Source organism: Podarcis cretensis (assembly GCF_951804945.1).
Source record: "Podarcis cretensis genome assembly, chromosome: 8".
Lineage (NCBI taxonomy): Eukaryota > Metazoa > Chordata > Lepidosauria > Squamata > Lacertidae > Podarcis > Podarcis cretensis.
In genome coordinates, this window is record NC_137177.1 from 41,022,324 (window position 1) to 41,050,165 (window position 27,842).

Sequence of the window (27,842 nt, forward strand, 5' to 3'; positions counted from 1 at the left end):
CAAAAATAGGTTTCTAAGTGCTACTGTACAGTAACCTACTCAGAGACCCTGAGATGGGGAACCCAAGTCTGTACAGCACAATAAGGCACCCCTTTCCCAATCTCAAGTACCCAAATATGCCAAGAATGGCTGGCTAAAGCTTTGGGTTTTAGGAGAATGCTGGAGAACTGTTATCTGCTGAGGTGATCAAGGCTTTTGGTTGTCTGTTTTTCTTTTGTAAGGAAAGAGAAGCTCGTGTTTTCGTCTCTCCTTTTTATTAAAATGGGTAAAAAGAACAGGCCCCCATTTTAACATAAGATAAGGGAGTGGCACCCTGATGAAGGCTAGTTCTTGCCACAGGGGAAAGTGTTGCTAAATTTCTTGCAAAAGCAATTGGCATTGAAGAAGCGGCAGTAGCAGGTGGCACATGGATCACAGCAGGGGAGCTTGTGCCCAAGGCAAGATTCCTGCAAGCGGACACATCTTCGAGGGGAACGCTCTTCCCTTCCCTGGGTCTGCAGGGCTGTCAGCAACATCTGCAAAGAGAGCAACAGGAAGGAATGAAGAGATCAGAGGTGCTTGGCAAGAACCACTTCTGCTGCCCTGAAGATACACATTTGAAAAGAAAAACACACACATCCACCTATTTATGGCTTGGGTCTAGGCTGCACAGAAAGCAACCTGGCAGCATCCCGTTGGCCACAGTATATTAATCCAAACCTTGCTTTCCCATATATTGGTCAACAGCCTACCTGACGAAGACTCTGACTGATTGCTCTTCCTCCAGGGTTTGACTTAGAATACATGTATGACTATAAAACAAGTTATGACAACCTCGGCCTGCTCCTACTTGGAAGGAGCTTCTGAAATGCCACCTCATTGGCTTGGTCCACCTGGAGTTGTTTGTTCTACTGGTATCATTATGGGATGTTTTCTGATCATGACATTGATCTAGCACAAATTGGGAAGGTTGACCAGTGTAAGGAAGAGGGGTGGATTATCCAGAGCTGCAGTATGCAATTGTACCAAATGTTTCTTTTGGAGGAAGGGCAGAGGATACTTTTAATAATAAATAAACTCTCCGTCCTATGGCGTTGGTGGAGGACCCATAGCTCCATCACACACACCTTGCACAGGTAAGGTCCCAGATTCAATCATTTGGGATCTGGGATGCTTCTCTCTTGCAGAATGACTGCTAACGTGACTGCATGATCCTGGGCAAGATGGAGCAATGCCTGACTCAGTGTAGAGACACTTCTGATATGCAAGCACAGTCAGGGAGCTTGTGGCAGGGTTTCAGTTACCTGCTGTGGCTCCATTGCGTTTGCTTCTAGCACAAGGTCATCTTGGGCAATTGGCATCTCCAGAGCAGCCAGGTGTTCAAAATCTGTGAAAGAAAAACAAAGGTATGGAAGCTCCTTCACTGCCTTCCCGAAGCTGCTGTTCACAACTTCTGATCTATTCTCCCCAGAAGTGTCTAATTGGAGCCCATGTAAATGTCTTTTCAGCCGTGACCAAAAACCCAAGCCTTTTAAATAATAATTTAGCTAATAAGATTGTTTTGCCTTTGGTGATTTGTTAAATTTTGTGTTCTTTGAGTGCTATTCAACTAAATTTTCCTCTGTAAAACTAGTGAACATGACTAAATTAGGTCCATTGATTTCAGTACATCTACTCTTGAGTAAAACTTAGCTGAGTACCACCACCCTTTGCCTCTTTTGCTCTTATCTGGCCTTGTCTTAATACTTCATTTAATGTCATTGTTATTGCTGTGGTGTGTTGTTATTCCGTGAGCTGCCCAGATAACTTTTTGTTAGAGGGTGATTTATAAAATAATTAACTACGTGCATGAGATCAGTTGTGAATCTGGGTTTGCTTGATGGGTAAAGAGCCCGTCCACGAGAGCTCTTGGCATCTGTGGCTGGGCACAGCCTCCTTCCCTATACTGTACTCTCCCGCTGCTGGCTTGGGAAGCTCCCATTAGCTAGAATTGACACTGTCCTGTCGTTTCCTGAGAAATGAGAAATACTGTGTTTCCCTCCGAAACAGCTTTGATCCATATGAAGACATCTGCACCCCTGTCTTCCCACCTGTGTGGACAGACAGCCAGCAACTTGTATAATGATGCACAGATGCTATTTGAAATGCAGGGGGTGGGGTTGAGGGTGGAATGACCTTACTGGGTTTGAAGCTGGTACGTAACATGAACACAGTGTTACTCGCAAGCAGAGGGCTTGCAATACACGCTGCCTTAATCCAGGAACTCAAAAGTGTCAAGCCAAAGGAAGCCACCCAGCGAAGGGGAAAGCACTCTGAGTTTTCCACACTCGGAAGACAAGAGGGTTTTCTTGCCCAGGGCCCCTCAACTACATTAGAGCTGTGTTGCATGTACAAAGGCTGCAGAGACAGGCAGAGGGGAAAGGAGAGAAACTGACCTGGGGGTCCCTCTTTGATCACCTGCAGAAGCCCTGGGTAGCTGGAGCGGCCTTCTTCGTCCAGCATGGAGGGGCCCCGCTCGGCCAGACGGCGGCTGTGGTTGGGGCTAGAGGCCAGGGTGGTGGGGATTTCTTGCAGGAGTCCTAAGGACAGCAGCAGGATCCTCAACATGGTCTCCCTAGATAACCAAGCAAGAAACAAGTGGTGGTGGGGAGGGAGTGGGCTGAGATGCTGGGCTGAGAGGGGGCCTAAATTGGGAATAGCACAGGTGACGGCAAAGACCACCAACCTTTCTGGGGGGGGGGGGGCGTTCCATATCACACAAACCACACCATGCACACTGTATCCCCTCCCCCCCCCCCCCGCTCCCCAGCTTGTAGAGCTGGGCTCCCTCACAGGCTTTTCTGAAAGAGACCAAAGAGAGACCTTGCAAGGAGTTTGTCTCTCCAGCCTGAGAGCACCCCAGGACAGTCATCTCGAGGCTTGAAGCCCCTGCTGCATTCCGCTTCCCTTCCCTCAAAGCAATCAAGCCAGCTGCCTGCCCATCATCTTCTCCTCTTCCTTCTTTGCTCAGAGCAATCTCCCCAATTAACCCTCATAACAATCCTGTGAAGTAGGTTAGGCTGAGAGGGCGGACAGCTTGGCAAGTTCCGTGGCTAAGTGGGGATGTAAGAGAGGCTTGGTTTCCTCTATCAAGGGCAGCATTCAGGCACCCGCAAACCTTTGGAGCAGCTCAGTACAGAGATGTCTTCTTGAAATGGGTACACAGCGGACAAAGCCCTGTGGAAATACCCAAGCCCCCTGCAGACCCCAAAAGAGAAGGTGTGCCCCTCTTCTATGGCTCCCTCCCACTGCCCCCACCAAAGGGCTGCTCTGCTTCATGGGAGATGAACATGCTACTTTCTTTGTGCAAAGCAACAAGTGCACACAAACACACACACACACATTCTCTGGGCCCTATCCTGTGGAATGTGCTGCTCAGCACATTTCACACTCAGTGAGTGGGAGAGGCAGAAAGTTACTGTACCTGACTCTTGCCATCCGTCCGTCCGTTATCCTGACCGAGTGCTGTGGCTCTGCGGAGCTGCAAGTTGGCTAAGGGCTTTTATTAATCACACACGTAATTAATTGACTGGACCACATGACTGCAAACTAATGGGTGGGTGGGCTTCTGTGGAAGCATCGCTTTGTGCATCTTCCTGCACGACTGAATTTTGCTCCTTCATAAGAAGATAAGCTGGATCAGGCCAAGCTGCTTGTGCGGTTTGCAGCAACTGAAAGCATTACTGCCTCTGCAGGCAAAACCATCATGGCTAGTAGCCATTGATAGCCTTATCTTCCTACATGAATTTGTCAACTTCTCTTCTAAAGCCATCCAAGTTGGTGGGCATCATTACCTCCTGTGGGAGTGAGTTCCATGGGTGAACTGCTTTCTTTTATCTATTCTTAATCTTCCAACATTCAGCTTCATTGGATGGTTATGAGTTCTGTTGTTGTTGTTGATGATGATGATGATGATGATTTCTCTAGCTACTTTCTCCACGCCAGGCATAATTTTACACATTTCTGTCATGTCTCCTTTTACTTGACATTTCTCTAAACCCAAAAGTCTCAAATGCTACAACATTTGTTCATAAGACTGTTGCTCCATCCCGTTGAACATTTTGGCTGCATTTTCTGAACCTGTTCCAGCTCTACAATATCCTTTTTGAGGTGAGGTGACCAGTACTGTACACAGTATTTCAAACATAGATTACACCCTTGATTATGATATTGGCAGTTTTATTTTCAATTCCTTTCCTAATGATCCCTAGCATGGAATTAGTCTTTTTCCACAGCTGCTGCACACTGGCTCAGAATATTTATCAAGATATCTAATATGATCCCAATGTCTTGTTCCTGGCCAGTCACTGCCGGTTCAGATCCCATGAGGGTTCATATGACCTTATTATGATCCCAACATGCATGGTTTTAAGTTATTTACATTTAATTGCATTTGTCATTTTACTGCCTATTCACTCCGTTTGGAGAGGTCTTTTTGGAACTCTTCACAATCTCTTTTTCTTTTAACGACACTGAACAATTTAGTATCATCAGCAAACTTGGCCACCTCACTGCTAACCCCTAATTCTAGATCATTTATAAACAAGTGAAAAAACACAGGTCGCAGTATCAATCTTTGGAGGACTCCATTTCCTGCATCTCTTAACCAATTCCTGATCCACAAGAGGAACTTTCCCCTTCCTTAGGGAGCTAGCACCGTTCCCCTCTGAGTGGCACATACAACCAAGTTGATATTTAAGAGCCCAGACCAGCTTTGTGTATCTGATTGGGGTGCCCATATTAAATATTTAAAATATTGGGGGCCATCCATGAGGGAGCAGAGGTCACCTCCTCACAAGGTCTGTACAGCAGGTATCTTAAACCTCTTCAGACCCAAGACCCACTTTTAACCCAAACATACATTTAGGGAGCAATTATTTTACCATATGTCTGCTCCTGTTGCAACCCACCTTGGATCAGGTCACAACCCACTTGTGGGTCCTGACCTACCAGTTGAAGACCAGCGCTGCAGAGCTTTAAGGAAATAAAATTATACAAATAATTTTAATAATTACAAATAATTTTAATAATTTTAATAATTACAAATAATTTTAATAATTTAATAATTTGTGTGTATCTGAAGAAGTGTGCATGCACACGAAAGCTCATACCAAGAACTAACTTAATTGGTCTTTAAGGTGCTACTGGAAGGAATTTTTTTTGTTTTGACTATGGCAGACCAACACGGCTACCTATCTGTATACAAATAAAGCAAGTCTAAAGCACAATGCGGACAGGAGGGAAATTTAGGCTTTCACACAGCCCCAAACCCTATTTTTGGTTACCGCAGGCTGCAAAAATAGGATTGCTTCTTTGCTTAAAACTTTGGAAATTACTATTATACCTGATCATCCCCTCTTCATATTCCAGGAAATGGCCAAAGCCTTGAAAAAAACCTCTCCTCACCCCCCGCCCCCACCCCAGCAACAACTATAGCCCTGCTCTGTGCCCCCCATGCCCAATGTCCCCCGAGGACCCCCCTGTTTTCTAAAGCTCATTAATGATTGTTTGTGCAGAAAGGAGAATCAAAACTGCACTTCCAATTAACTGAAAGCAGAGATGTTGTACTGAAAGCAGAGATGTTGTGTGTACTTTTGTAACCCAATAAAATCTTTAATAAAAACATTAAAAAAAGAAATAAAAGTAACTAACCGACCAATTACATTACAGATAACTCAGTTCGGCCCCTCCCTCAGCATAAAGAGTGCCCCCCCCCCTTTAAAATAAATCATGGCTATGCCCATGTCCCATAATGACAAATAAAGGCAGGAACACAGGCACTGCTGCATAACACTTATAGCTCCTCTGTATTAATGATTGTTTGTCTGGGAGGAAGAAGAGGATTCTGGGAAGAGATTAATGTCCTAATGAAGGAGGCAGCCCCAAACTGCCCTGAAAGCTTTTCAATCTGCAGAAGAAATGCCTGGCTGATGTGTGTCCCCCAACATTCAATAAAGGGATAACAACACAAACATTTCCAGGAAGTGAGGGGCCCACAGTAGGAAGAACACACGATTAACAGAGCCTGCTCTCTCCCCACCCCCAATACAAGGGGCTTAAGGAGGTTCTCCTTCCAGATCAGTGTTCATAGGCAGAGGTGCTGTGGTGTCCAGGGAAACAGCCTGAGTTCCTCAGCATCCTCTGAATACAGCTGCAACCACTGAGGTTTATGCACAGCCCAGCAAACAACATACTATTCTGCATTCAGGGCTTTTGTGTGAAGGTGAGAGGCAGCCTTACTGTAAGGGAGGCAGAGTTGCTCAGATAGGAGGCAGCTCTATCCAGCCCTGCGAACATCTCCTGCACACAAAAGTCAAATTGACAATGAACGGGAGGCCAATAACATGCCTCATGAGGTGTGTGTCTGGGGAGGACCGACCCTTAGATTTTTATATCAGGAACCAAAATATCTCTGGGCCAGTTCTGTTTGCGAGCCACTGTTTTCAGCCAGTAACCAGCCAGAGGGCAAAGAGGATTCTGGGAAGTTATTAGCATCATAGTGCAGGCAGCAGCTTCCTTTACGGCCCCCACCCCAATTGCTTTGAAAGCTTTTTAATCTGCAGGGGAAACCTCAGGCGTATGTTTTGCCCATGATGTGAAGGGGCTAAATGAAACCTCCTCTGTTCTGTACAGCCAATTCCAGGAAAGGATGAGCCCCAAATAGCAACAAAAGTGACTGACAAAGTGGTCAACAAAGCATGTTTTTCTGAAAACAGGGGAGAGGAAGGGGGAGTCAGGGGACAAACACAAACTCTCTCTTTCCGTGGGGAGGGGAAAGGCACCAATCAAAGTTTTTCCGCAATGCAGAAGGAGGCACTTGTGCCTGCCCTTCCTGCCTTGGCCTTTGCTCCATTCATCCCAGTGGTTCTTGTTGCCAAGGAGAGTCCTAGTTTGGGGGTCTCTCTGATCAGGGCTCCTCCGACCCATTTTGGGTCATGCTTCATGAAAATGATATTAGCACGAACTGCCAGACAGGGTGTCTTTCAGAGCCGGGATCCATGCCTGGAAATTTAAATCTACAAGTGGGCAAAGGTTGCAGATGGCTTCTCTTGCAACTGCCCTGAGGGACTCAGTGGGCCTGGCAGAATGGCAGCCTGGGCACCTGGGACAGAAGAAACTATCACCACACCTGCAGAAATTCCACATCAACTCTGATCAGGGGGAAATTTATTTATGAGTGTGTTTGAGGCTGTTACCGGAAAAATCTGAGGGCTCCCTTGGACAAAAAGTAAAGACACCAACCAGAGTAAATTGGAGCAAATCAGCAGCCTGTAGGCTTGGTCTTTATTGAAGAAAGACTGTCGCAACAGGGTGCTCCCCTCACTTGCAGGTGAGAGGAAAAGACCCAGAAGAATAGTGTGCAAGGTCTTATAAAAACTTTTGAAATTCCCCTCCTCTAGGTCTAGCCCAGCCCCAGAAACATCATGCATACATTACAGAAAGGAGGGGTTGAGGGAGGAGTTGTGGTGGTAACATGAGTGTCTTGTCACCTGGCTGGTTCCTCCTTTCCCCCTCCCCATGAGTCACTTCCAGGAACTTCCAGGAGACAAAGGGGAGTTTGCAGTTTCCTGCCCCCTGAGGGAAGATCTGATCAGTGTCCTTTGTTTCAGTCCATGCTGAATCCACTCCCATATGCAAGTTCTTTGTGATCTTGATTGTCTTCTGTCTGGGACCATCAGGGTTGGCATAGCAACTGGGCAGGGCACCTGTGTATGTGCTGGGATGCTGAAGGGATTATGGCTGCCCTGTATCAAGTCTGCCCCATTTTGTAGTCTTTCCTTCATGGAGTAAAATAAAAGTGGAACAGTGCAAATCCAATGTATGGTTGATTTTCTATGAATTTATAACAGAAGCATAGCGTATGTAGTGTGTGAGTGTGTGTGTGTGTGAAGTTTGTACAAACAGAATGATTGGGGTGGGGGGGTTCCTGCTACAAGGCCTTCACCACACCCCCCCCAAAAAAAAATCAATACCTATAATAAAATAGCAACTCAGCAAAACCAGTCTTATTTCTCCTGGCAGAGTGCTGGAGATGTATGTGCCAGTTGTACTACCTCCCTAAGAGTCAGGCTTTACTCCTGGAGCAGCTCCATGAGGCACACTCTGGCTTGAGGCAGCAGCTCCAAGTTACCTGTTGTGGCTCAGAGCAGATCCTGCTCTGCCTGAGAACCCAGAGAGCAATCTTCGTGAATGAGGGTGCTGTATGTGTGGCAAGTGCATGTAGGCAGGTATCCATTTGCCATGACCACCTGACATGATGTGGCTGAGGGGCAGCAGACCATTGTAGTCCCTCAGGCCCCCCAAAAGTTGCTTACCCTTATTTAGAGGGAGAAAACCGGAAGGAAGGGCCCTTCAGTGGGGTGGGGAGCTGTTATTTACTAAGCTTGGATCCTAGAACAATAGGCAAATAGGATCCTAGAATGCAACAACTGATTGGCTTGCAGGAAAAGACCAATCAGGCTCCAGAAGGGAAGCAGAATCAGCCAATCAGACGGGACTCATTGTGTAAATAATGTATATAAAAGCCTTTTGGGGTTTGGGGAGCAATTCAATCACTGTTTTACAAGCTGCAATAAAGAGCATGAAATCGCTACAGGACTCCGAGTATATTTCAGGAGCACTTGGCTTTTTCTGCCCTGGGAACATTGGGGCGAATGAAGCTACCTCAGTAGACTGACTCACCCAGGAAATGACCCAGAAGGCAGGAAGTACAGGCAGAATGTATGAGAGAGAAAGATGACAAATAAAACTATATGCAGGAGGAAGAAGAGGGGCTCAGCAGTTGATACAAGCTGCAGAAGATCCTCTCCATCCCCTTTCGTTGCTCTCACCCACCCCTGCCGGGAAGAAGTTTTGCCAGGGGTTCAGTCTAGAGCAGTAGCAGGAACCACATTTTGTTTAGTTCTCCTGCACAACTCAGACAATTCTTCCTTACAGAACAGGTTGCAACTGCTTTTTCTAATGAACATTTATTTTATTCACTCTAGCTGGGCAGAAAATGAGGCAAAGTTAACCTGAGGAGCAAATGTGAGTCCATCAGCTCTCTATGCCAGACATCACAATCCCTTCCCTGCACCCCCTTGCACCTTTGGCAGTGCTGAGTTGTGCTGCCCAGGCAAAGAAGCACCAGGGTTGCAAGGTGCTAGGTTGTCATGGACTGGCTGGATGCAGATGAGTGGTAGGAGGCACCAGCTGGGGAACCCCCAAGGGAACCCCTAGGGCAGGGGTCAGCAACCTTTTTCAGCCATGGGCCAGGCCACCATCCCTCAGACCATGTGGTGGGCCGGACTATATTTTTTTGGGGGGAAATGAACAAATTCCTATGCCCCACAAATAACCCAGAGATGCATTTTAAATAAAAGGACACATTCTACTCATATAAAAACCACGCTGATTCCCAGACCATCCACAGGCCAGACTGAGAAGACGATTGGGCCGCATCCAGCCCACAGGCCTTAGGTTGCCTACCCCTGCCCTAGGGGAAGAAGGTCAGAGCCAGGGGATTAGTGGCAGGTTGATGATTAGTGACCAGAGGGAGGAGCAGATGGGGAGCAGGAGGTGTCAGAAGCTGAAGAGGCAACAGGGTTTAGTGAGCAGGAGGAAGCAGCTGTGGCAGAGAGCAGTCCTGATTCAGAGGCTAGAGAGGTGGAGGGCCAGGAGACGGAGATGAGGCAGGCTGCTGAAGAGTCCAGGGAATCTCCCCCTCCTGCTGCTGGCTCCCCTCTCCCCGGGTATCCCAGAACACTCAGAGAAATGAAGAAGGTAGAGGAGAAATTGGTTGCGTGCAGATGCAGCCTCCAAATGCTTAGAAAATACCTGGGAGAGGAGGGGACTTAGGCAGCTGTGGGAAAGCAGGGACCTTCAGTCCTCATAACTGCCTCATTGGAGGAAGACCTACTGGGAAGAGTTGCTGGGATCACAAGGCCTGCACTGCTTTGGTTTCTTCCCTAGGGAAAACGTTCCATTACAGGGGTGGGGGCTAATGCTGAGAAGGGTCTCCTCCCTCCCTCCCAGCCCCTCTCCTCTGCACTTCAGATCAAGGTGCACTTGGAGGAGGCACTGTTGAGGATCTTGGAGCTTGATGGGAAGAGATGGATGTTTTTTTCAACGCCAAGGCCTGCAGCCAGGATACTTGTGAGGTCCTCAAGCTCCAGGGTATATCAAGTCAGGCGTAACTGATTATATATAGAAAGGCAGGTGCTATAATTCTGCTCCTCCAGGGCATACCACATATCAGCAAGAGGTGGTCTAGCTTATTCCAGATCATAGAAGCTAACCAAACCATCTTTGTTTTGTCTTTATGTGGCCTCAGTTTATATTATGTCATATTCCTATCTCTGTTTTCATATGATTGTGAATTGATAGCACATTTGTCACATATTTTGCCTACTGCAGGCAGAGAAGCTCTGAGGCAGCCCAACCCTCTCCAAACCTAGAGAGTTCCCAAGTTTAACTTAAGGAAGTAGACAGATCCTGCCCACCTCCCTCTCTGCATTCGTAACAGTTTCCACCATGTAAACACAGACTCCAGTTCTTATAATGAACCACATAAAAAAAAAAATAAAGATTTTATTTTGCCCTTGTGCTGAGTGCATTCCCATACCACCTAAGTCTTTAGAATAATCATACATAATACTGCATTGGGGAGGAAGAGGACTTGTAGAATCCATGCAATCTCACACATGAGGTTGTTGGCCACAAACCATCAGTATCATGCAGCTTCTTGGGAAATAAAGTGCTCCTTCTCTCAAACCAGCTGCCATCTGATTTGAAAACACAAGAGGCAGTGAAGCGGAGGTGTGTACATGTCAAGTAGTAGCGGCACATGCGCCGATGACAACTTTGCTGAGGGGTAAAATGCAGCTCGTGGGATCTGCACTTCAAATTAGGGCCACAATATGTGTGTGGGGGGGGGGAACAGTAGCTGCAGGGACTCCCTCCTCCCCCCCTTTCCCTGGGACTACAGAATGGGGGAAGGTGGACGGAGGCAACCCAAATATAAGGGAAGCCCGAGGTGCTCTCGGTTCGGCTGGGCTTTCGGAACTGGCGCTCAGGATCTAAGCAAGGGGGTCCTGTGTCTAGCCCCAATGACAAGGCCCCAGAGCCCCCCCGCAGGCCGCTCTAAATCAGCCCCTTCCCATCCCACGATTGGCCCGCGGGGAGCCTGGGAAGACCCACAAGCAAGACCCCTTGCGAGACCCTCCCCAAAAGTATTGCTTGGGGCACCAAGCGCTCTCCAATGGCTTCTATCACGTTTCTGAAACGTTGGCGCAACAGATCGACAAAACAGGGTTTTGCCAAGCCTCTGAGCATGTGCCGATTCGCATTTGAAACTCGAATCCCATCTGGACTGGGGATGGAGGGCTTTGCTTCTTTGCGGTGCCCTGAGCGCCTGTAACCATCTGCGTGCCCTCCTACGAGGGATGATGTTGATCCTCAGCCGCCCCCCCCCCCGGGGCCTGTTTGCAAGCTGGCAGGCGAGCTGAGCGGAGCCCGAGGAAGAGATGCGCGCGCGGGAGCGGGGGCGCTGCGGCCGCTGTTGCTCTCCTCCCTCTTCCTTCCGCTCTCTTGCTCCGCGGCTGCTCTGGCTCGGCTCCCCTCGCGTCTCGAGCCCCTTTAAGAAGCCGCCGCGGAGCTCCTTGACGTCACCCGCCGCCCGCGGAACTCCCGCCCGCCCCGAGGAGCACCAGCTGCAGTAGCAGCAGCAGGAGGAAGAAGAGCCGCGTCGCCCGCCCGGTGAGTGGCTTCGAGGGCCTGTGGAGCAAAGCCTCTCCGGGTAGACCCCCTCCCCCCACGCCCTTGCGGATACCCCCGATGCCGCCACCCCCGATCCTCAGCACAACCAGGAGCAAGAGCAGGCCGAAGCTGCAGCGGTGGCAGCAGCGCCCCCTCTCTGTTTGCCGGGCTCCGCCTGCCCCTCGCCTTGCACCGACTACCCCGAGGCGGCGGGGACTTCTAAACTGGGGCTCCGAGAGCGACTCAGCCCCGGGCGGCGCCTCGGGAAAGGGGGCACTCTGCACGCGCTCAGGGGCACTCTGCGCACGGCCCATCCTGGCAGCTGGGGGTGGGCAGCAACTCCGTCCCGCTCCTCGTCGCTGGGCAGGCGCCCCCCTCGCCATCCCCGCCACGGCCCACCAGAGCTTCCCCCCGCCCGCACGGCTTTTCTCCCGCCGCATGATCGTCCTGCAGCAGGCACAAGCAGATTTAGGGCACCCGGAGGCGAGCCGGGCCATCGGGGTCCCCCTGGCTCCGGGTGCTGGGCAGCGGCTCCCCCAGGCGACCTGGATATCCTGCGGACCTTCCGCAAGCCGATCAACCCCCTCCCTCCCTCCCCCAATCAGGAGAGATAAAAATTAAAATCCACTTGCAAGAGAAAGACTAGTGTCCGCCCCCCCCCCCCGCAATCTTCTTATTCAAGCAGCCCCTTGCCAAAATCACTTGGTTAGGGTGCAGGAGACTGGTGTCACCGGCGGGTTAGACCTTGGCCGGGGACGCACAGTAGCGCCGGGACCCCCCTTTCCGAGCTTGGAATGGGTCCGTCCCCGCCTGATTAAAAGCCAGCTGCTCTTAGGCCTCCTGGCGGGCGGGCGGGGGGGTGGATTTAATTTCTATCTTCTTTAGAGACGGGGTGGCTGCGCCAAGGCCGAGGGAATCCGGCCTGGAAAAAGGAGAAGAGAAACCCCAATCGGGTGCAAATCCCCGAACGACTCCCCAGGCTTTGCTCTCTCTCCCATCCTGTCATGGCTGCTGGTTGCAAGAAGGACCCTGTGATGGCTGCCCAGTTCCTGCCCAGCTGGGTTCAGGCCCTTGCGTTAACTTTTGAAGCCCTGCACAACATAGGGCCCGGGGTACTCCAGGGACGTCCTGAGCCCTCTGATCCCAGCTCCCTGGCATCATTGCAGGCATGTTGTTGGCGTCTCCTGAATTGGTGAGGCTTATCTGACAGCAAGTGAAATAGAGTCTGGAGTGCCAGGCTCTGCCAGGAGAGATTCCGCTGGTGCCCCTTTGGCTTCAGCTTTTAAATGCCTGCTGAAAAGTTTCCTGTGATGCCAGGTTGCATTTGCAGGCTATTAAGAGCACTTCTTTCCATAATAAATACCTGGTCTCCAATTCTAAATTTTGTTTCAGTTCTGTAGAGATATTATTGTAAACTGCTTTGATTTTTCTTATGATACAGTGGTATATAAATATTTTATTTTTTATACTTTTTTAATAAGGATATTGCTTTAGTGATGGTGGGGGAGCCAGGAACACTAAATGAGATCAACCAAGTGTTGCAAGGCCTGGTTGAGACAGTGAGGAACACCCTTTAGCTGTCAATTGGGGCCCTTTTAGGTGACCCATTTAGTAGGCTTTCTTTGTGATTTCCTGCACAAATTTTACACAGTGGGTTTGTCTCCAGTCAGTTCATCATCCCCTAACCCTGGTTTTCTTGAGGAGTTTAAAAACAGCTTCCCGTTGATCATTTGTCCTCCCCCAGCTTTACAGTGTATCCCCCCCCCCCGTCACTTTCCAAACCACAGAAAGTCAAGATCCTTTCTTAAGGCGTTTGTTGTGCTCAGGCGACAGAGCTCTTGAATTCTCTTTCCTTGCGCAAACTTAGCTTTCTGGTTTGTACTTGGGTGTCTCCTGCAAAATACTGACCATCTGGCAGCCCCCTTAATATGGGTTAGCAGCTGGATTAGCCTCATTGTTGAGGAAATGTATGTAAAGTATCCCGTGGGAAACATCTTAAAATCGGCACTTTTTCTTACTGAAATACGTATTCCTTTTTTAACTTTGGTGAGCATTGGCCTTTCTGTGTGGCAGGGCTGTCAAAAAAAAAAAAAAAAAAAAAGGATTGGTTCCAGAATGTATCAAGGTGGGGCAGTGGCATCACCGAAACAGTCTGAGGAAGCTGTATCAGCCCCTCAGATGAAGGCCAGGGCTTGGCTTTTGCTGTCCCTCTCGCTGCCACTAGGCTTTTCAGCTGAAAGGTGCCAATGCCAATTCGAGTAGAAATGTGCAGATTCATAAGGAACCTGTAAGGCTTGGCTTGCTTGCACGAGTCCTCTGGGCCAGGGCTCCTTTAGGATACGCTTGCAGCCCCAAAATTCCTAAAAGCCTTTCCCTCCCATGTCGGGTGCTTGAAGAGGGCCATAGAGAAAGCTACCCCTCCCTCCATTCACTCTGCGTCTTCTCTTTGCAGCCCCCACCTCCATGCCGAGACCCCTGTGAGGCGGAGGCTGTTGTGGACATGGCTGCTGGCGCCCGGGCATTCTCGGAAGGGAAGATTGCTGGCCTCTATGACCTGGAGCGCACTTTGGGCAAGGGCCACTTTGCGGTGGTGAAGCTGGCCCGGCATGTCTTCACGGGGGAGCGGGTGGCCGTCAAGGTGATCGACAAGAGCAAGCTGGATGGCGGGGCGGCCGCTCACCTCCTGCAGGAGGTCCGCTGCATGAAGCTGGTGCAGCACCCCAATGTGGTCCGCCTGTATGAGGTCATCGACACCCACGCCAAGCTCTACCTCATCCTGGAGCTGGGCGACGGTGGGGATATGTTCGACCACATCATGCAGCATGAGGGAGGCCTGGGGGAGGAGAAGGCCAAGCACTACTTCGCCCAGATTGTCCACGCCATCTCCTACTGCCACCGCCTCCACGTCGTCCACCGGGACCTCAAGCCTGAGAACGTGGTCTTCTTTCAAGAGCAGGGCGTGGTGAAGCTCACGGACTTTGGCTTCAGCAACTGCTTCCAGCCAGGCACGATGCTAACCACCAGCTGCGGCTCCTTGGCCTACTCTGCCCCGGAGATCCTGCTGGGCGATGAGTACGATGCCCCTGCTGTCGGTAAGAGCTGGGGGTGGGGGCTCTGATGTCTTTTCAAAGGGGGAAGATTTGGCAAGAGGTGGACAGGGACATCCTGAGACCTGCTGCACCTTATTTATTATTTTATTTGAAACTGGATAATCTGCTCTTTCGAAAAAAATAGCAAGGCGGCTTACGGCATGTAAAATACACAAAACAGTCTATAAATATGTATAAAACATAATTGAAAGCATTGGTGAATGCTGGTTGGTTAAAAGAAAACCGTGTATTCTGAAGGCCTGCCCCAGCTATGCAGTTATCAAAAGACGTCGGAGAGAAAGCAGGGACAGTTTCTGCCACGCTTCCCCAGGTGTAGAGTTTCACAGGACAGGGCTTGCCACACAAAAGCCTTGGTCCTTCGGGGAGACCAGATAACATCATAAAAGGCTTAGAAGAATTGTAGAGTTGGAAGGGACTCTGAGGATTATGCAGTCCAACCCCCTGCAGTGCGGGAATATGCAGCTCTTCCATACGGAAATTGAACCTGCAGCCTTGGTGTTACCAGCACCATGCTCTAACCCACTGAGCTATCCAGCCTTCTCTGGCTTGCCAACCTGCCCTCTGGTATGTTTTGGGCTAAAGGATCCATCATCCCTGGTCATTGGCCATGCTGGCTGGGGTTGATGGGAGTTGTAGTCCAAAACACCTGATGCCAGAGGCTGGAGCTATGCCACAACAGAGGGAGGCCTTCATGTCCTCCTTGTGGATTTGACAGAGAAAGCAAGAGGCCAAGCTCATGAAATGGCCCTTTGGTGTGATCCAGCAGGGCTCATATTTCAGCCTTGGATTTTCATGAGCCTTTGACATATTAGGGTGGAGTTTAATCCAATGTCAGTAGTTGTGTTTGTGTAGGACATAAATATACTGTATTCTCTAAATGTGGCATTGCCCACACAGACTCCACAGTGGAACAACAACGCAGCAACATTTGTAGTATATCTGCAAGTTGTAATAGGAGAACTTGTGCTGCCCTCCCCAGATTTTGAAAAGGGCAGTCAGCCTCCTCTTCAAAATATGGGCAACAGATAAAGGTTAGGAGGATAGAACTTTCTGCCATGTTGTCACCATTTTGGTGGTTAATTCAATCTCTGTACATACATTTAGAGGAGAAGGTATGGATTATTTCAAAACAGAGAACAAACAGAACCCTCTTCCCCATTTTAAAAAAAGGATTTTCACTATGGTGCATGATGCAATACCATCCATAATGAATCTATGAATACTGAATAATGATCAGTCTTGCAAAAATTCAGGTCATTTCCTGATTCTCAAAAATCTCCAATGTTAATGAACAAACAACCCCCAGAGCCAAAGGAAATAAAATGATGACAGTCTACAATGTAGGCCCAGGATGGTTGGGTGTTGTGGCCTTTTCCCTTAAAGGGTGGGGGCAGGCATGGTGGGGGGGGGCTGCTGAAGGAAGTAATCGCTCACCCACCCTGTTCTTTTCTGAGCCCTCCAACTTGGCTTGAGTCTCATGTTGGCAACAGGTATCTTGACTCGGGTTCCCCAATATCTGGCCATTCTTGGTGACTGCTTCCGTAGGATTGCAAGAGAGGAGGCGAGTGAGGGCCCAGCCAGGAATAAATGTCTAGTGTGAGTTGTGTGCCTGGCCAGTCCCCCTCCCCACCTCCAAAGACTGCCTGAGCTAGAGAAGAGGCCTGGGCAGGGCAGGATGTGGTGTGTGCGAGGGAGGTTTGTGTGTGTGCGTATATGTCTCTTTGCTTGCCTGCTTAGAACTTTTGGTTGCGGCTGCTAGCAGGAAAGAGCAGAGCTTGTTGACAGGTGCAGAGCCTGCCTCCAGACAGTGGCTTCTCCCGGCTGGCATCCCCACAGCAGCACCCTCCTGTGACCCAGAGCATGGGCTGCACAGCACAGGGCACTCAGGCCTGTTGGGCCTCACACCCTGTTGCTCAGCTGACCCTTGGTCTGCTGGTGGCCTTGCCCCATTAGCCGCTGCCCTTTTCATGCCATGCTGCTCCTTGGCATGCAGGGCACCCTGGTAGCCTGGAGCAGAACGGAGAGAGAGAGAGAGAGAGAGTTTGTAGGGAGCCCTGTGAGTCACCTGTGGCATTTGCTTGGTTTTCTCTTACCATTCCTGCGGTGCTGTTCAGTAAATTGCCGAGGGGAGGGGGGGTTGGATTAGCTGCTTCTAGAAAGAGAGGGGGTGAGAGAGACTGCTGTTCTGACTGCCTCTCCCACTCCTTGAACAGAGCTTGATTGTTGGCATTTTGCAGCCTTTCATAGACGGTTGTTGCCAGAGGGCCTGAGCACCCTCGCCTGCTTCCTTTGCTCCATCCTTCCTGCCCCCCTCCTCTTTTCCTTCGCCAAGGCAGCTGCTTGACCTGGGAAGTGAGAAATGGTGCTCTGGGAAGGAAGAGGTGAGGTCAGAGGGAAATGGGTGGGATTTCCTGCCTGCCCAGCAGAGTGTTTTGTTTTTTTCAATGGTCCCGGAGCCATGAGGAGGAGAATAGTCACTACTTCAGACAGCCTGGGATGGCTCTTTCAGGCTCTGGGAATAACAAGCTGTGTGCGTATGAGAGCCAGCCAATTCTGCAGCTTGCCAAACTGGTCCAAAAGTCCACTGACCAGGAGGCCAGAAGCCTTGAGAATGGGCTGGAAAATTAGAAAGGTTTCTGCAGCTTTGGGAAGCTTATTTCCCTGCCCTAACATTTCTACCGTGCGTGAAACAAAAAGATGCTTGTTGAGCAGTGCACATTCCCATCCTGCAGTGTACAAAGGGAGCCCTCTGCCTAGGCAGACCCTGAACTGTGAAAGGTGACAGCTTCCTAGTCTGCAAGAGAGTTCATCCAGCAGCTTGAGGCCAGTGGGATCCCTAAAAGGCTTGAGAAGGACTCCATGGTGGGTTCCTGCTGTGCTCGTCTCCTCAAATGGGGCAACTGAGCCATTGAGCTACACTTGGTTTAGGTTTGAAAGAGGACATCAAGAACCATAGAGTTGGTGGCCCAAGACACCCTGCTGCCTCTGGCACCCTCCCATGCCACACACAGGAGCTGATCAGAGCGGCAGTAGCCGACTCTTCCTTCCACCTGTTCTCCACTGCGCAGGAGGGCAGCAGAGCTAGCTTACAAGGGTGCACAGAGAGCTCTGTCTGGATGCCACCCAAAGGGGATTGGCAAAAACGGAGGCCTCAGGTGGAAGAGCCAGGGAGCTGCTGCTGCAGCTGGGGCCCCACTCGCTCTGCCTAATGGGAAGACTGGCCCAGTGAGAACATGACTGGAGCTGAATGGAGCTGCTTCTCTCATTGAGCCTATTGTGCTATTTGGAGCTGAGCCATGCTCTAAGTTTCACCCTACTGCCTCCAGGGGAGCTCATGGCCTTGCCCTGGGCTTTGCAGGCGGTGTTTGTGAAGTGTGTGTGTGTTGGTTTTGCTGGCCACATTGCACATAAACATACCAGATATGACAACATGAAGGCAGTGGGGTTAATGTCTGTGTGAGCAGCACCTGTTGCCTCTTCAACCATATACAAATCTCAACGCAAAGTTCCAAGAGGAACCAAAAGCTGAAATCGCAGCATCCTGCACCTTTGAGGCCATGCGCCTGTTCTGAGAACGTTGCAGATTTGCATCCACTTCCTCCTTCTTCCACCCTTTAGTTGAGGGCCCTGCCTACGTTACAGACAGCTGCAAGCCTTCCTGGCAGCTGAGACCTTTCTTTACGCCCCTGACTGTGCGGATCCCAGCTACCCCTGAACAGCAACTTGCTGCTCTGCTCCTTAGAAGGAATATGCTCTGTTTCAGAACAGCTGGTGTTCTCCTTCTCTGCCCCTGCCCCCTGTGCATGCATCATCCAGTGGCTGATTTCTCCTCCCTGCTGCTCCCCCTCCTGGCCACCTGCAGCAATGAGGGCCTTGACTGCATAGCAGCACCCCTTCGGCTGCTATTTATAAGCACCCTTGGAGCAGAGGCTGCTCTTCTGTGCTGGCAGTCTGCTTCCTGCTTCCTGTCTCCTCTTCAAGCCGGCTGTGTAGGAGCCTGAGATAACCTCTCGTTTTTCTTCACAGCCAAGCTGTCAAACTGAGGCAAATGTGTGGCCGAAGCACGGCTTGGCTCCACAGTTCTCAGCAACTGGAGGGGGTAGGGGCTTTTTTCCTGGAGTCCCTGTGTCCTAGCTCAGTGTATGTGTGTGAAAGTGAGACAGATTGACACCTTGTCCCTTGTCAGTATCCCCTTTTAGAAGTGGCTTCCTCGCTTCCTGTACTGAAGGGACTTGCAGCTGGTCCTGGGGCCCCAGCCCGTTGCTGGAGGGTGGGGGGGAATGGGCTGGAGTTGGGTTGACTGATGGGGTCATTAGTTTGTGGGCAAACAAGTCTTGCTTGCAGTAACAAGTGGTGGACACACACACCCCGTTGGCTGTCCAAGGTCCACCTCATTCCCACCATGTGGCAACTGCAAATGTCAGCACACGCTGACGGGGAGTTGAGAATAACTGTGAGAACCCACTTGCTGTAAGCAGCCTAGCCAGTTAAGAACAGGATGTGGTAGAGATAGGGAGGCCACTGGAGTCGCATGCCCCTCACACCCAAAGCCCCTCTCTTTATGGGCTCGTCCACACTTCTGCTTCTCCCATGCTTAGAAAGCATGGGTCCAAGCTGTTTCCCCCTTGTCCCACTCCTTTCCATTCTTTAAGTCTGCATCAGAGCAAATGTCAATCTGGAGCAAACCTGAGTTGCTGTTTGCTCCAACTGAGCACTAAAGAGTGGTTTTTCTGTGTGGAAACCACAGGAAAAGGAGGAAGTGTGGATATGCCCTAAGCAGCATGAGGAACATGCCACATACAATATTTTGCTATCTCTCACCCGGGGGCAGCTTTTACAGGCCGCGTTCTTTGTTAAGCATTCAGTTTTAGTCTTGCATCAGCATTCCAGAGCACCCTTTTGCCTCAGGCACTGCTGCCTTCCTCACTGCAAGGAGGAGCTTCCCTAGTCCTGAACTACTTCTGGGGCACCATGGGGTACCAGGGGCAGCCCTCTCCCTGCCTGCATCTCCCTTGCATGTGCCAACATTCTGCTCCTGGAATAATTAGCCAGATAGCCAGCCTTCACACTGGTCTGAATGGGAAAGATCATAGCTATGCTGTAGGGCTCTGAAGTCTGGGTAAGTGGGTGGGTGTGTCCATGTGCAGCCTCTCAGGCATCTGCTTTGAAGGGGGAGTGCAGGGGCCCTTTCGTCCCCAGGGCCCAGCTCTGCAAAAGAAAGCAAGTCCCAGTGCTGGCAATGAGCACCTGTGATGACACAAGTGGGACCCCATGTCTGGAGCAGTTTTGTTGGTGATAATAATGAATGATGATGATAGTTGCAATGAATGCACAGATAGTTGTGTGAATATTCATTCACCATTAAAAAAAACAAAAACCCCATACAATAATAAAAACCTGAGGAGGAGAAGCCTTTGCTTTCCAAGGACCTTCATGTGCCCTTCAGATGCTGCTGGTAGGAGGAGAGATGGCTCACCCCACAGTCGAAGGCTGTACAGTGAGGGTGGGGTTTTTTTAATATTACAGCCACCTCCCCACCCTGAGATTTCAGCAGGCACTGGCCACACACGAGAGAGAGAGAGAGAGAGACTGTTGCCCATTACTGTCTCACTCCTTGTTGATTTGGGAAAGGGAGGTAAGAAGACTCTTTTAAAAGCATGGCAGTGCTACTGCTGCAACCTGTTCTGTTGAAACCAGGGAGTGTCCCAACAACACTCCTACCGCTGCGCACATCCATCGCAGATCTTGGACCTGCCTGCAGCTGCCAGTAGACAATCGCCCCCCACTTTCTGTGGGATCCACCTAATGGCAGTGTGCCGTCAAGGGTGTTGTGAGGGGGGCTGAGTTTCAGTTCTCTTACAGCAGGTCCTGGCATTTCCTGTTCCTTCCACCACCCCCTCCCTAGTTTTTAAACCTGGGTGCAGAGCTAGGGAGACCCAGGCACATATCATAGTTTCCTGGAGGTGTTGATAAAGTAGCATTTGGAAGTTTGATGCAAATGCACGTTATGAACTGTGCCCCGAGTCATTTAAATGCATAGCAGTGCCCCCTAAAAGCCAGAACAACGGAGAGGGTTGCTGCAGTTGCAGGCTTTCTGGGTGGGATGCGGAGCAGCTTTAGGCATATCGGGTGGGCATGCAAGTTTAAAATTGGAAAGGTCCCCTGGGTGGCCTTGGGGTCCTTTGACCCACTTGGGCAGAAGCGCCTAGCAGGAGGCGGAAGAAACAGCTCTTGCCAAGAGCTTGCCTGAGCCGATTATGCTCCAAAGGATTTGAGGCCCCCACCGCACTACTTATCTCTTGGGCCATCTGTGCTCTGTCCCCTCCTTTCCTCTGCCTCCAAGAGCTTTGCCCGCCCCCCTCTCCAGGCTGCCTTCTTTCCCTGCCTTGTCCAGCCCTGCTGGGAGAGTCCAACTTGCTCTCGTCTGCAGAGAACCCAAACCCAGGGCTCATCTTGGTGGATCTTGAGTTGGGGGCAGGGGGCAAGAGACAACATCATCTGTGGCCTTCCAGACATTGTTGGGCTCTTCCTCCCTCCAGCCAGCATCCCAGCCATTCAGCCGGATGGTGAGGAGTTGGAATCCAGCCCGGAAGGTGGGCTCTGGCTCTTAGGCCAAGAGGGCGATGGAAGGAGCCTTTTCCTGTCCTCCTCCACACATTTCACTGCTGCTTCCTTCTCCTCTCATCTTCCTTGGCCCTGCACCTCCCTCCCTCCCATATCCAGGCCAGCCCAGGTCCTTGGGCACCCCTTTCCCCCATTTTGGGGGGATTTGCAAATAACAGGCTTTTTTGCTTATGGTGTGCCAGTCCCTTTTCATCTTAGTCCTGAGCTGGAAGGTATACATTATACAGGATGAGGTGTAAGTAGGACTACCCTTGGGACTGATCTGGAGGCTGCAGCTGGTGCAGACATTGGCAGCCAGGGGGCTTGTGGGGGCAAATGACCCCCTAGCATAAAACGCCTTGCTTGTGGGATTTGCACTGCCTGCCAAGCTGCTGCAAGGCCAAGTTCAAAGTGCTGGTCCCGCCCTATAAGGCCCCATGCAGCTCATCAAATGCTTGCAATTAATGCTTGTTGCTTGAGCATGATCTCAGTGAGAAAATCAAAGAAAAGTTGGAAGGTTTTGGTTCAGGGCTGTGGAACTGAGGTGGGCTGGTGAACTTTGGGAGTGTTCACCTGCATTTACGGCATTTATCCCCCACCTTCTTCCCTCCAGGAGCTCATGGCAGTGTACTTGCTTTTCCTTTTCCGAATTCTGTCATCACAACAACCCTCTGAGGGAGTTTAGGCTGAGAGTGAGGGACTGGCCCAAGGTCACCAAGGGAGCTTCGTGGCTGAGTGGGGGTTTGAGCCTGGAACTCCCAGGTCCTAATTTGACACTCACAGGTTCTCCATAGGACACTGTGTAGACATCCAGTAGAGGTTGGGGAGAGGTTCTGATCCCTCTCATGGTTCTGTGGCATTGAGGCTACCTGCCTTTTCCATAGCAGCCTTAGTTTTACAAAGTGCTGCTGTGGTGGAAAGCCAATAACTTGTCGGAGTGCTTGTGTGGGGGTTTCTCTATTTCAGGCAAATGATCACTGTTCCTCTCCTGCTTTCTATCTTTCTCCAGATGTCTGGAGCCTGGGAGTCATCCTGTACATGCTGGTCTGTGGGCACCCGCCTTTCCAGGAAGCCAACGACAGCGAGACGCTGACCATGATCCTGGACTGTCGCTACGAGACCCCCCCTCATGTCTCCTCCGAGTGTGCAGAGTACGACCAGACCCCCCCTCCCAACTCACTCCCCCCACACCTGTCATGCAGGCAGGGTGTTCCTCCACCACCCCACTTGCCCTCACCAGGTGTGGCAACCGGGTCTTGCACCTCCTTCCTCCCCTCCAGACAGAGAGAAGGCACCTGGGTTACCTGCCCCAGATTGTAGCCCTGACCCTTTGCTGACCCTGTGCCCTCCATGCTCTGCCCAAAGCAGCATGGTTGTTGTAGAGTAGACCCTAGTGGGCATAAGGTTGGGGAAGAATGAGGGTTCTGGATCCTTCCGTCCTCACCCCCTCCCCCAGGACTGGGCCTGCTCCCTGTGGGGAATGGCGTGGGAGGTCAGCCAGGCATGCCTGAGGTGGGACACAATGCTCTTTCACATTCTTCCCCCTTTGTCCCAGGCTCCCTCTGTCCGTGGGGAAGGAGGGGGTGTTAAGGCTGACTGAGCTCCAGGCAGCAGCAGGCCCTGTAGGACCCGGCTGCCCCCACTTAGAGACCAGCAATGACAACAGTCACATGAACACATAGGGTGGGAAGAGATCTTGCCATGGGTTGGGGTGGGGAGTTCAGCCTCCTGCTGCCTATCTGTGTGGGGTGGGGCTTTCCAGCAGGGGAGCGGAAAAGATGTGATATCTGAGGGCCTCCGCGTGACTCTGCCCTCCCCCATCCACCCCTTCTGTTGGACAGCCTGATCGCCCAGATGCTGCAGCGGGACCCCCAGAAGAGGGCCTCCTTGGAGCAGATTGAGAGCCACCCGTGGCTGCAAGGTGTAGACCCCTCCCCTGCCAGCCGCTCCCTCCTGCCTCTGACGTCGCACAGGCGGGTCTCAGAGGAAGAGCACGGCATCATCATCCAAGCCATGATGTGCGGCAACATTGCGGACCGAGAGACCATCCAGGAGTGAGTCTCCCAAGGGTGTGAGGAGGAATCTGAATTTCCATCTGACGGGGCTCTGGTTGGCTGGGAGGAAAGTGGTGGTGGTGTGGAGCAGGGAGAGAGGACTTACTCGGAAGTAAGTGCTTTGGGGGCTACCCCCTCAGGCTAGCCCTGCCCTCCTTCCTAACCCCTCACCAGATGCTGTGGGCTGCTGTCCTCAAGAGTCATAAGGAAGGTTGCAGCGGCCATGACGCAGTGGTCCTCCTCATGTGGAGGACTTCTGTCCTGGAGCCACCTGCCTTCGCTCCTGGGTTGGGTCAGCTTTGGCTAGCCTGAGGCCTTTCAGATTATTTGGACTATAGTTCCCATCAGACCCAGCCAGTGCTTGTCACTTCCAGCACCGCTGTGCTGGCTGGGGCTGATGGGAGTTGTAGTCCAAAACCTTGGAGGCCCTCAGGCTGGGATAGGCTGGTCCTCTTTGACCAGAAGCATCTCATTGGTTGAGACAAGCCTGTTGGCAGTGAGGGCCCTCTGAGCATTGGGGGTTTTCTGCCAGGAGAGGCTTTGGGCATCTTGCCTCTTTCGTCCTTCCTGGAGTTGAGACTGCTTCCCCCCCCCCACCTCCTTTGCCTTTGTATCACCACTACATGCCCCTTGCAGGGTCCTCCGAGGGTCCTCTTGACTTCTGTCCCTTGCGTCCCTTGTGCACAGAGCCCTGGAGGCCAACCGCTACAACCACGTGACGGCCACCTACTTCCTGCTGGCTGAGAGGATCCTGCGGGAGAAGCAGGAGAAGCAGAGTCCTGGAGCCAGCCTGGCCTACAACCTGGCGCAGCACGTCCAGAGCAGGCAAGTCTTGGGCTCCTTGGGCCCGGGGTTTGCTTTGACCATTACTGCAGCTTTCTGAGTATCTTCCCTTCCACCTCTTTCTCTCAGGAGCTCCTTCAGCGCCGTGGGGGACCCCGGCCAACCGCTGCCCACCGCAGGCAAAAGCCCTCAGCCACTGCCCACAACCAAGAGCGCCCTGGAGGCCTTTGCAGAGCATTCTGGGAAGTCCCTTCTGTCCTTCTCTGCGCTGGGGGAGGACGAGTCACCTTCCAGCTTCCATGGGTGCGGGCAGCCCATCAGAGCCCTGATCCGGCCCTCACTCATCGAGACCCCCATTGCCAAGAGCACCCCCGCCCTGCAGCAGATTTCGGAGGAGGAAGAGGAGGAGGAGGAAGAAGAAGAGGGGAAGCCTGGCCTGTTCCGCAGGAGGACGTCTTCCCTGAACCAGGAGCAGATGAGCGACTTCCAGAGTGCCAAGGCTTCCTTGCTCTTCTGCCGGAGTCTTGCGTCCCACAACAAAACAGGGAAGGCTCTCGGCCCAGGATTCCCCAAGGCCCGTGGCGGCCCGGAGCCTCAAGGGCCTGAGGGTGGCCTCTCCCTGGCAGCGCCACAGAGGCCTCCATGCCCGCAAGGCGAACGGGAGGAAGGCACGGGCGCTCAGGTGGGCAGCAGCCTCTGCCTGCCACAGGAGGTGGGCCCAGAAATGCCAGCAGAAGGAGGCCCAAGAGGCAGTTCTTGGATGGGCGGTGAGGAGAAGAGGAAGGGCAGTGCCATCTTGGAGGCAGTGGGCAGAAGGGAGCAGCCCCCAGGGAAGGAGGAAGAGGCCAACAACAACACCCCCCCCGGGAAAGGAGGCGCTGGGGAGGGGGAGGAAGAAAGACTCTTGAAGAAAGAGCACGGGCCACGGAATGACGATGAGACTCTGGCTCGGGGCAGCTGTGGCCAGAGAGCTGCTGAGATGAGCCCAGCCTCAGACCCGGAAGGCCAGTTCCGAAAAAGCCCTGAGATGGGACCAGCCCAGAGGCTGAAGCAGGACGGCCACCGGAACGGCAGTGGCAGTGAGGGCCTGGCAGACGTGATCAAGCTGGACCCTGCCAAGGGCAAGAACGCCAACCTGAAGGACCGGATCTTGCAGTTCCCGCTGTGCGAGAAGGCCCTCGCGTTCCGGATGCGGCCCGCCTCCAAGGAGAGCCTCCTCTCTCTGGGACAGTTCAACTGTTGCCACGTCATCTGAGCCGTGCGTCTGCATCTGAAAGAGAGGGATGTGGGCCGAGGAGGGGGATGGCGGCATTGGTGGAAAGGGCAAGGCCCCCAGCCAGAGGGCCTCGGGTCGCTCCATTCCCATCATCCTCTGCTCCCAGTGAATGGCTGCCACCATCCTGCCCACCCACCTGCCTGCCTGCCTGAGAATTGCATTTAGACTCTCGCTGTGTATATCTGCTTGAATCGGGTGAACCAAATGGCTGCTCCTCTCCCTCTCCCCCCTTGTCCCAGCTGATGCTGTCCAAAGGCCACAGCCCCCACCCAACCCCTTAGTTCACTGCATGCTGAACCTAAATCTCCACCCAAGACCAGGGTGTGGGTGTTTGTGTGACCAGAGCTTCTCAACAGCAAATCGGCAGTTCCGATTCTGCTGGGAGCTCTGGGGCAGCTCAGCTGGAGAGAGGCCAGTGGGTCTATGGAGGCCTGTTTCCTCCTATGTCCCGCTGCTAGAGGCCAAGGGTGCCTGCCGTAGAGGCAAAACGGATGTCCCTGGTCCTAAAGCTGACAGAGGCGTTGTGGGTGGAGATTCTTTCAACCTCCTTTACAGTGGCCGAAGGGCAACCTTTCTCTCCCACCACCCCAGCAAGGCTCCCCACGTGGGTCTTGCCATGTGGGTCCCTGCAGGTTTACTTGTCCTAAACAGGTCAGCTTCTTGCCCCTAAGGCCAACTCAGATGAAAGCCACGTTGCTCCCGGCCACCTTCGCTCTGCTTCCAAGCCCCAGTCAATAACTGCTGCTTGGCTGTGTCTGTTGAGGCATCCCAGATTGTGACTGTTTGAGCTGAGCTCCTGGATACTGTTTCCCCTTTCCTGCCAGGGAGGGACCAAAAAGCCAACTCTGGCCTGCATTTGCTAGTGGCTGCCTTTGCTTTAAGCTGACGTGGCAAGCTTTGTAGTTGCAAAGGGGCAGCAGACCCAGGCCTGGACTCAAGCTCCTCTTCAGGTGCCCTGGGAAGGCCCCTGGCTGCCTCTTCTCCTCCCTGGGCTAGGAGTCCAACAGTGTTGGCTGGCCGAGGCCGCCTCTTCCTACCCCATCACCTCCCAGTCCAGCTGGAATCAGAGCCAGGCTGCAGGGAGGTGCAGATCAAGCACCAATCTGGGGTCAAAATTAGACACCCCCACCCCCTGTGGGGTAGGACAACTCCTGAGCACCAATGCCAAAAGCGGCTACTGATGTCACCACCTCTCCTATGGGCCAGGTGACTGAGGTTGTGGCACTGCACCTATGGCAGGGCTGAGAGCGCCTCCCTCTTGGTCTTTCCTATCTGCTGGGTGTGGGTCCAGAAGGGGTGCTGATGGGGCTCTTGCTTTGCCTTTATGAAGGCATCCCTCTCCTTTAGCACTATCCATGTTGTTTTCGCCCTGCCCCTTATGGACTAGCTGCTTGGTTTGAGTCCCTGCTGGCCTGTGCATTGGGAGGAGCCCCTGCATCTGGTTGTGAGCTGCCTGCCTCTTTCTGGCCAGTCCCCCTGGACCGCTTCCCGAGGAGCCGCATGTATTTCTCTTCCAAAGCATCCCAGCTCTGCCAAGCCTGAAGAGGTGAGGTTTTTATAGCAATTGAAATATTTTTTAAGAATAGTCTATTTTAATGTAACATAGAGAAGGCTCTGTATCCCTTTCCCCCGCAAGCCCAGGGATTTCCCTGGGCAGCAAATGCACTTTTTAGGAGTCAACTAGCCATGCTCTTCTCCCTGCCTGTTCCTCCCCCCCCCCTCCCCATTTGCCAGCAATGTTGCCCCTACTTCCCTTCCCTTCTTTTTCTTCTGTCCTCCTGAAGGACTTTGCCAGTTCGGGTGGGCTGGATGAAGGAGGGCCAAAGGAGGAGGATGCCACCACAGAGGATGGCTCCTGGCCATGCTGGGAGGGACTTCTCTGTGTGTGTCTGTGTGTGTGTGTGTGCGTGTGTGCATCACATACACCCCCCTCCCCATTGCGTTCCTCCCTCCTTCCCCCCTTGAAGTGCTGCCAATCCTCATCCACCTCCCCATTTATGCCCTACACCAAAACCTCCATCTTCTCTCTGAAACTCTTCCAGGAAAATAAGCTTTCTGTGTATTATTATTATTATTATGTTATTATTGTTATTATTATTATTATTATCATCCTTCTTTCTTGCTGGCAAGAAATGAATTGGGGATTTGATTGCTGAGCTCCCGCTGGGTTCTGTATCAAGTGCACTGACTGGATCTAAGGCAGCAAGTGGAGTCCAATAAAATGGCTGTGCTGGACTCTGGAGCCGCCTGCGTGTTTCCTCC

At 52.0% G+C, this 27,842-nt stretch overlaps 2 protein-coding genes across 9 annotated transcripts; one reads left to right on the forward strand and one right to left on the reverse strand.

The window, feature by feature from the left end:
* Positions 1 to 235: 235 nt before the first annotated feature.
* Positions 236 to 9,471, reverse strand: AGRP (agouti related neuropeptide). Of its 8 annotated transcripts, none has more exons than XM_079988122.1 (5): positions 6,398 to 7,209; positions 3,137 to 4,143; positions 2,415 to 2,593; positions 1,284 to 1,366; positions 236 to 515 (listed from the first exon to the last, which is right to left on the reverse strand). In XM_079988122.1, exons 2-5 carry the CDS (start codon positions 3,295 to 3,297, stop codon positions 324 to 326), a joined length of 615 nt encoding a protein of 204 aa, XP_079844248.1. In that variant the 5' UTR covers positions 3,298 to 4,143; positions 6,398 to 7,209; the 3' UTR covers positions 236 to 323. The 8 variants fall into 8 exon arrangements, with proteins under 8 accessions (XP_079844248.1, XP_079844250.1, XP_079844247.1 ...); XM_079988124.1 differs by having other exon boundaries at positions 3,443 to 4,143; positions 6,259 to 7,209; XM_079988121.1 differs by having other exon boundaries at positions 6,259 to 7,209.
* A 1,619-nt stretch (positions 9,472 to 11,090) lies between these two features.
* LOC307222703 (serine/threonine-protein kinase SIK1-like) lies at positions 11,091 to 27,815 on the forward strand. Its single transcript, XM_079988129.1, has 6 exons — positions 11,091 to 11,754; positions 14,207 to 14,846; positions 22,477 to 22,618; positions 23,309 to 23,521; positions 24,209 to 24,346; positions 24,434 to 27,815. Exons 2-6 carry the CDS (start codon positions 14,255 to 14,257, stop codon positions 25,557 to 25,559), a joined length of 2,211 nt encoding a protein of 736 aa, XP_079844255.1. The 5' UTR covers positions 11,091 to 11,754; positions 14,207 to 14,254; the 3' UTR covers positions 25,560 to 27,815.
* Positions 27,816 to 27,842: the final 27 nt, after the last annotated feature.